The 9,040-nt window shown below is 52.3% G+C and overlaps 2 protein-coding genes across 2 annotated transcripts; one reads left to right on the top strand and one right to left on the bottom strand.

Annotated features, from left to right (window-relative positions):
* Positions 1-257: 257 nt before the first annotated feature.
* VOLCADRAFT_45447 (uncharacterized protein) lies at positions 258-674 on the top strand (the record flags this gene model as incomplete). Its single annotated transcript, XM_002954956.1, has 1 exon — positions 258-674. A coding segment is annotated over one exon (417 nt), but the record flags the coding sequence as incomplete, so codon positions are not given.
* A 1,297-nt stretch (positions 675-1,971) lies between these two features.
* Positions 1,972-8,695, bottom strand: VOLCADRAFT_95847 (uncharacterized protein; the record flags this gene model as incomplete). The annotated part of the gene is made up of 11 exons (XM_002954898.1): positions 1,972-2,069; positions 2,165-2,891; positions 2,958-3,116; positions 3,376-3,577; positions 4,477-5,015; positions 5,124-5,327; positions 5,588-5,969; positions 6,294-6,585; positions 7,492-7,536; positions 8,552-8,582; positions 8,612-8,695. 11 exons carry the CDS (start codon positions 8,693-8,695, stop codon positions 1,972-1,974), a joined length of 2,763 nt encoding a protein of 920 aa, XP_002954944.1.
* Positions 8,696-9,040: the final 345 nt, after the last annotated feature.

Genomic DNA, 9,040 nt, shown 5'->3' with positions numbered 1-9,040 from the left:
AAGAGACACGCGGAAGAGACACCCAAGGGACACCCAAAAGACAGGGTAGAGACACCAAAGGGACATGAAAGAGACACCCAAGGGATACCAAAGGACACGTGGAAGGGGACACCCAAGGGATACCAAAGGACACGTGGAAGGGGACACCCAAGGGACACCCAAGGGACATGGGAGGTACACCGTAAGGGATAAGCTTCCTCCCCTTTGGGGAGAACCTTCGGTGTCAAAGGGGTGGCACCGGAGGATACCCTCCTGTACCACCCTGCCACCGGACGTTACCCTCCTGTACTACCTTGCCACCGGAGGATACCCTCCTGTACCACCCTGCCACCGGAGGATACCCTCCTGTACCACCCTGCCACCGGAGGATACCCTCCTGTACCACCCTGCCACCGGAGGATACCCTCCTGTACCACCTTGCCACCGGAGGATACCCTCCTGTACCAACCTGCCACCGGAGGATACCCTCCTGTGCCACCCTGCCACCGGAGGATACCCTCCTGTACCACCCTGCCACCGGAGGATACCTTCCTGTACCACCCTGCCACCGGAGGATACCCTCCTGTACCACCTTGCCACCGGAGGATACCCTCCTGTACCACCCTGCCACCGGAGGATACCCTCCTGTGCCACCCTGCCACCGGAGGATACCCTCCTGTACCACCTTGCCACCGGAGGATACCCTCCTGTACCAACCTGCCACCGGAGGATACCCTCCTGTACCACCTTGCCACCGGAGGATACCCTCCTGTACCACCCTGCCACCGGAGGATACACCGACAGTATCCTAGCACGGCAGGAATGTAGTAGGGAATCTCCGGCAGGTAGGCCAAGATGTAAGCTACCTGGGCGGGGTGCTATGGTGAGGCACTTAAGTATCACGACTACTTGGTGTTCAGAGTTCAAGACTCCGCTGCCACCGTCTCAGATTGTTTCGTACGGGTCTATGTATGCTAGTGCTTGTCGCTGGGTTGGACTTCTTCCTGCCTTAGCGAGGACTCTAAATTCCACGCTTCCGCAAAGCCAGTCGTCCGCCCAGGTGAGCGACTGCTACAGTTTCAGTAGCCCCAAACTCTTCTTGTGGGGGCTTGTAGAAAACACATGAGTCTGCCAGCCTCTCCATGGCAAGCAAGGATGCTTCCATTTAGATTCAGCTAAACATGGCAGTGGCCTCGGGGCGCCTCTTGTTTTTCATGCAGCTGCAGCAGCCAGGGATGGTGTTGGGCAGTGGGCTGCAGCAGGTATGTGGCCATCTCAGGCTGCACGCCAGGTTTTTGTACAGGGGCCAGGGCTGATAGCTGAGTTGCTGAACAGGTGTTGAGTTGTTTGTCGTACACGCACATATGTTCGTGTACGGCACTTGGCGCAGCTCACAGTATACGCACACGTTTTAGCATAGATAAAGAACTTATTTGTCTTGCGACGACTTTTAGCATCTTGAGGTGTCTTCTCTTAAATCATAGGTTTAGTGACAGAATTTAGCAATAAAGGTTTAATAGTCTTAGGTTCGATTCCAGCGAAATACACCTTACATGAATTTCAATGTAAGTATTCTTGAGATATCTGCGGAAACCCAAGTAAAGGGTGCTGCAATGTACTCGTGAGAAGGCAGAGATCGGAACTTGTGTCTGAATGGCTTTTTCGTCATACCACCCCTTAAGAATCCCACATTTTTAAGGCTTAAGAATGTAAGCAGCAAAAAGAATTTCCTGAGAATATGACTTAAGAATGAGTGCCATACTTAGCGAACGGTTAAAACCGTCCAAAGAGCAGCTAAGTATGCTTTAGACAAAGAATCAATAAGTTGGCCTAAGAACGTATAAGAACAACCCAAAGAATGGAAGAAAATACATAAGACTGCTGGGCCCTGAAGAATGCTAAAGAATTTGAAAGAACGGTTTTAAGATAAACGGAGGTCATACGAACGTTCTTAGAACAGTGTAAGAACGTTCTAATGATTATTCAATTTTATCAATTTGGCTGGGCTAAGAACGACTTAAGAACGTTCTTAACCCCCCTCCGCGTTCGTAGGGAGAGGTAGTGTAACGGATCAAACCCTGGGATGACGCCTCTGCATGATGATGACGAAGGGGGTAGACATCGAGAGACATCAAGGGATGGGCACACGGGATAGACATCAAGGGGATAGACATCGAGAACCTACTTGCCAGGGCCACCTCCATCCTCGGGAATTGCAGCACAGCCGGAAGATCTGGCCCCAAGTACAGGCGACAAAGGAGGGCCACCAAAGCGTGGCCGAGCATCACAGCGGCCAAAAGGACTACCGCAGTGCCGAGGGTATAAATCAAGTCTTGCGTGTTCACTCGGAGTGTCGGTTTCGCAGTGCTGTTGTTAGGTGGTGTCCCCGTGGCTGGCGGAGGCGGTAGGTTTGAGCTTCGGTAGTTATGGGAACCATTCTTCGAAAGGACCCGTCCACTGGGGTCAACCGCCAACACATCCACGCTGCCGTTTCCACTGGCTGCGCCCCCGATAACGTAGTTGTTCACCACAGTGTCGTTGTTTGTACTACTGTTATAGCTACTGCTGTTGTTGTTGTCCCCAGATGAAAATTGTGACATGCTCCACAGCCAAGCGATCAAGCTGTCCTGCTGCTTTTTGTACGTGTTAGCGGTCTCTCCGCTAGCTGCTGAAGAATTGCTGCTGGCATGTGCCGGCTGGCTACTGCCAATGTTGAGGCCCGTTGGCGGTGCCGAAGGGCTCAACGAAGGTTGTGTCTGCTGTGGTATCGGATTCACCACAGCCGCTGCCAAGGAGCGGTCCCGCCGATAGCGGCTGCTGCGAAAACTGGAAGCATAACTGTCATCGTTCAATGTTGAAAGCAACGCACGCGCCGTCGGTGCACCCGCTGGTCGGAGCGCTGGCGTTGGGAGCTGCGGTGCAGGTTTAGGAGTGCCGCTTGCAGATGACGACCACAGGCCCGCAGTGGCTGAGTTCACCTGGTCTGCCACCTTGACCTCCATCGGTTTGCCAAAGGCGGTATCCAGGATCGGGATGTTGCCCTGGATGCTCATGACTGACCAGCGCAGGTTACCCGCGACAAGACGATAGCGATGGCTGACACCAGGTGAAGCAAGGCTAGCAGTCATGGCCAGCAACTACGTGAGCCGGGGCAACAGGAGATCGTCTCAGTAGCGGTTACATGCACAGAGTCATGAAAAACCAGGCCAGACAGTAAGGCATGCACGTGCACGGGTTCACTGGAGTTCAAAAAGCATGGACGAGGCACAAATATGTGTAACTAGGAGAAACTGGAATATGGGGCTTACAGCATTATTAACGCGTCTACCCTCCGATGGAGTACCCCCACAGCCTATCACCCAGGCTACACACGCAGCCACCAGCCGCCGTGCCCACCTGAAAGTGGTACGCGTTTTGCAGCATGGAGAGGCGTGAAGTTAAGATTGACAGGGAGGATGCCGATGCCGCGGCGGCTGTGGTGGTGGAAAGAAAGCCGCTTATGAAGGTGCCGGCCGGCCCCAAAGTGCTCGCAGCATCGGCAGAGGATGACGACGACTGCATCACTGCACCCGGCAGCTGTGCCTCCAGAAGCAATGGCCTGATGACACGACGCGAAGTATTACAAAGATGTGCAAACTTAAAATTTACACGGATGGCGTCCCAAATGCGTGCGTGCTCATTAAGGTTTTGAAGGTGCGTCTATGAACCCATCTTTCATTCCTCATTCGGCATTAAAATATAAAAGCATATCGCTTGTTGGAAACAAGCTGGTAAGTATCAATACAGCTGTCACACAGGGGCCGCAGTGGTTGGGCAGCCGTTAAGACCCTGTTAAGCCCACGCGTCGCATATCCCATGCAGGCGCACATACGGAGGGGGCTATTGCACGTGCGTGCATGTTCCCCCTACATCGATCTATCCATACACGTGCTCGATCTATCTTCGACACGGCGGAAGCAGCATACGCTAACGAAAAAGGGCAGAGGTGCAAGCACGTGCCATCATATGTGGCACAGCCAACCATCGGATAGAGGATAGAGGAACGATGGATGCCACTCGAAGAAAAAAGGGTTCCACCATTCCGTAAAATCAGTTCCCTCCAACCCGTAAAATTAGGCCTTTACGGAATCCGTAAGTCAGCCACCGGACTACGTAAACGGACGCGGGCTGACGTTTTACCACATTATGGACTTGAGCTGAGGCACAGCCTTTTACAGAAGGTCCGCCCATAGCTTCATACGGAAGACACCGACGGTGGGAGACGCACTCACGAAACCGAGTACACACACCGACGTGGGGTTTGCTGCTGCGTTTGGCGGGTTGCGATGGCTTTATAGCTTGGTAACCGTTAAATACAATGCTTGTGCAATTGACACGCCCATATTTTCGTAATACATTCATATTATTAAGGCAATATCACGAATTACAGGTGTACATGAAAGCGCCCGGGGGTTTGAGCAGTAGGTCCCAACGCGGCACAGACGCACGGCCATTTACCTGGAATTCAGGTTGCCTGTGAAATCACGAACAGCGCCCTCTGGCAGCGTTACCGATGCCCTGCTGCCTTCTGGGGTGTACAACACAACCAGGCAAGACCGTACGAATGGCACACCAGATGCCACAGCATACTTCATGACCCCGTCTCCGAGCTGCAACAGTTTGCTGATAGCTGATGACGCTGCTGGGGTTGGCGGTGGCCCAGGGGGGTTGGGCGCCGTCACGGTGGCCGCCACCGTGGTCGGCGCGTCTCCCGCTATCTTTGCTGCCGTTTCAATGTCCTCAAAGCACTCCGCACGGAGGACTGATACGCTGTCACTGAGCTGCAAAGCTGTTGCCGTGTCAAATTTGTGAACGGGCTCGGACATATTAAGCAAAACCAGCAAGTATCGCACAGATGCAGCATTACCAACGCCGCTTTGTGCAGCTAGGGCTTGGCTGCCGAATGTCACTGTTGCTTTGGACACAGACAGCTGCCCAGAAAGCCGTGGAGGATCAATGTCCACCACCACCCAGCGCCACCACAAATTGGTCCCTACCTGAAATCAGTTAGGGATGTCTTAAGCTTGAATGCACGTCACGTACATTGAAAACGGTTTTCAACCAGACAAGGCAGGATCCTCCCATGCGGGAGCCCTTTTTCTCACCTCCATTCTGAAGAGGTAGTCGCCACTGCGCTCGGGCTGTACCATCCAAGCCGCTGCTGGGCTCTCCCCGGGTGTGACTGTGACACCCGTGTTGTTGCTGTGCCCCGGGTCTGTATTGTTGCTGGATGAGTCCCCGCCGCCGCTGCTCTCATTAGTTTGCTGCCCTGGCATGGACGACGTCGGCACAGTGGTAATATTCATTTCCTGAGGGAAAACGGGTAGAACCACACATGCAGCCGCAATGGGATAGAAGGGTTTTTGATGCACGCATGGTTCTTGTTCCTTATCGTTATTAGTTCGCAGCTCACACCCGAAGTATATAATAAAAAGAATGCTACGGTGGAGCTACGTGCCATGTCTCAGTGTGCCGATTGGCGGACGCAGATCCCGTGATATGCCCTCCGGGATACTACATAGGGCTGGGGGCTCTTGCTCTTTATCAACGCTGTCAGCTTCTTGCTCACCCTTAGGCCTCCAGGGAGCGCTATCCCTGTTGGATTCATGCCAAGCTGGAATAGGTCGTCAATTGATGGCAGCTTGGGCTGTGCTGCAGGACTCGGGCCATCCATTGTGCCCGAACCATCATCTCCGGATACGTATCCGCCTTTTGCCGATTCTGGGGCTGAAGGTGATGATGAAGAGGTGTAAAGCGTTGATGCACCGCGCTCCAAAATAATGTACGACACACGGCAACCACAAAGCTTGCAGTACGCTGAACCACCGTGAAGAACCGAGATAGCGATGTAGAATGGGCCTCTAGAGATGGAGGGAATGGCGAAGCTGACCTCCTTTATGGCAAGAGAGCAGTTGTTGTACATGATGGGTGAGGGCGGTAACGGCATGCTGCTGGGAGGTGATGGTGGGGCATTGGATGGTTGTGGGATACTTGGTGCTGGTTGCCTGCTGCTACTGGTTGGCGGCGATCTGATTGGTGGAACTCTGCTAGGCGCTGGACTGGGTGAAACGGAAATCGGAAGTCTGAGGGGTGAAGGCGGCAGCTGTGGTGTTGGAGGTCTTCGAGGAGGGAGTATTGGGCGAGATGACCATGCACCGCTCCATTTAGATGGAAAGTTTGGTTGGAATGGTGGTTGCTTTGGGGCATCTGGAAAGAGCGGTAAGGTGGTAATCCTCCAGGGAGACCTAGGGGAGGTGGGTGGAAGAATTGGGGACCTTGGCGGACTTTTTAATTGCGGTGCATTTGGAGGAAGCGGAGGAGCAGCAGGAGCTTCCGGCGGTTTTGGCATAACTGGTGGAATGGGCGGCCTCGGATCTGTTGCCGCCGGCCAGAAGGCGGCGCCCTCCCGGTCACAGAAGTCCGCACGCTCATACCATTGGCCTGAGTAGTCCCACGGGCCATTTGTCCCAGAGGGACCTGTGATGGTGTAGTTTCGGGCTGCAAAGTTGTCACTGTAGATGTCCCAACAACACTTGCCATCAGGTGCAATAACGTTGGTGTAGCCAGCTGTATGTATGTCATGGTGGCCCAGACACGAAAGTTAGATTTACATGTCAGTGGCATGTGACTAATAGCAATCGTCTGTAAAATTGATGAGGAGTGTCTATAGACCGTCTATTTTGAGGTCTATCCGTCTATTGTACCATGGCATGATCTGTGGACTAATCTATACCATGAATCTGTGTACAATCTAGTGTGCGTGTGTGTGTCTGTGTGTGTGTGTCTGTGTGTGTGTCTGTGTGTGTGTCTGTGTGTGTGTCTGTGTGTGTGTCTGTGTGTGTATGCGTGTGTGTGTGCGTGTGTGTGTGTCTGTGTGTGTGTCTGTGTGTGTGTCTGTGTGTGTGTGCGTGTGTGTGTGCATGTGTGTGTGTGCGTGTGTGTTACATGGTTGGGGGTGCGTGACCCCATACCTGTAAAACTACCCATACGAGCCGAGGGCCCAAGGGCAATATCTATACGCCTAAAAGCCACAGAGAACAGGAAACACCGCACATCAGCCTAGCGCCCAAAGTGATCTATTTCTCGTTCCTATCGATGACCCTGCTGTCCATAGACGACCAAAATTTTACCGAACATGGCATGACGCCGCGTCAGGTGCGCCAAGAGAAAGATTGCGTGCTACCCATATGCAGAAATCATTTTATGTTACAACTAAATGGGTTTTCTGCACACGCCAATATATTTTTGCACCCGGTTACATTATTAAGCTTGTCCGCAAGGCGTGTCAGCGTAAGTTAACGGATCCTATAGAAATTGGACTCCACACTCAGTGAAATGTGTATTGGATATGTGGCTGGTTAGCAACTCCGAAGCCGGTACGTCGGGCTATGGCAATCTGTCTAGGCGGGGTGACACGTTGATCATACTATTAGCAAGCGGGCTGGTTAGGGGGTTTTACCCCGGGGGCTTTACCTGCGCCGCTGTATTGCCTAGCCAGGGGCTGGGAGAGTGCCCCGGCTAGTGTGAGTGAGGGAGTGAGGTGCGCGCGGAGGAACAGACGGGCGTGGAGCCGCGCGCCCGTCCCTGCGCTGTGTTTCGTGTCCGGTCAGGGCCCCCGGTGCTCGTCCTTTATCGGGACGGGCCGCCCACAGTGTAACATCCCATCAACAACTCTTGTGGGCAACAAAGGCAGTATGATAATAATCACAACAATAATAAGAACGTTATAAATAATCAATGCACGAAGATCTAATACTATTGCTGCTAGCTATCGCCTCTGTGCGGAGTCAGGCAAGTAAGCTTATGCATGAAGGCGGGCGATGCAGATGCATAAAAACCTCAAGACACCGCTGCTCACCCAAGTATTGAATGAGGTCGTGTAAAAACACATATAGGCGCTGACTGAGTAGGATGCATGCTTGCTTTAAATCAGATGTTGGAAGTGGGAATTCGGGATGCCTGACTTGGCAACTAACGCCGCCCTTGTTCACCTTCGCCGGTATCCTTGTCGTACCACTGCCAACCAGCGCCACTTAGATCGAACATCGTGATATTGTAATGAGGAATGTAACTTGAACTTTTAGAATAATACCCATAATAGTGAAATCGATGAAGAGGAACGTTCCATAAATCTTGTAACTTATCTTGATACTGGCGAATCCTGTACGACACAATTCTGGGGCAATCCAAGGGCGAAAAAGCATGCCAATTCGTAACATAGATACGTCTGTTGCCTGATGGCAACATACAAACCAAAGAGCAATACTAAATGAATGTTTGTATTCCTTAAATAGAGACAACGAAGTACTGAAATGCCAACAAGACCTGGCTGGCACCGCGGACGATAGATAAGCATGCCAAGCATGCAAGGTCTGCATTGTTGCATGCATGCACGGACCTGCACCCGCGTATACGCTGTAGACGTGCATGCATGCACAAACACACATACGTTCATGTTTGTGCATGCATGTACATACTTTCATCTGCACATACTTTCATGCGAGCATGTTAATACCGGAAGCCCATAACTCACCGGTGCCAGTCTCTACAGACGTTTCTGTGGCCTGTGAGGTTGCTACACGCGTATACGCACATGCAGGAGTGACATGCATGTACATGCACGCAGCAGCAATAGGATCCATGGGAGCAGGGGCAGCAGGGGCAGCAGGGGCAGCATTTAAAAGACTATTAATTTGCTTGGAACGCAGCAGGTGCAGACTTCAAACTCGCGGTTTGATATATGAATCGATATACTGCAGTATATCGATAGCACATAGCGCAGTAAGGGTAATAGCGGTAGGTTGCTAGTGATGAGGGCGATGGATGTTGAGTGCCAGTCGTGCAAGAGGCTGCCAATTGTGCAAGAGGCTGCCAACTGTGCAAGGGGCCTCGATCGCTCTAGTGTGCGAACAAAGAAAACAAGCTATGAAAAGCTACATATGTATAGATTTTAGTTAGCTCTGTTAGCGCTTCAGTGAGTCGCTGGCTGCTGGTTCGGTCGCTGCTGCATGTCATCCTTGCT

The sequence above is a fragment of the Volvox carteri genome, assembly GCF_000143455.1.
Source record: "Volvox carteri f. nagariensis unplaced genomic scaffold VOLCAscaffold_47, whole genome shotgun sequence".
Classification (NCBI taxonomy): Eukaryota; Viridiplantae; Chlorophyta; class Chlorophyceae; order Chlamydomonadales; family Volvocaceae; genus Volvox; species Volvox carteri.
Note: the sequence above shows the minus strand (reverse complement) of the source record. Positions and strands in the feature narration are given on the sequence as shown.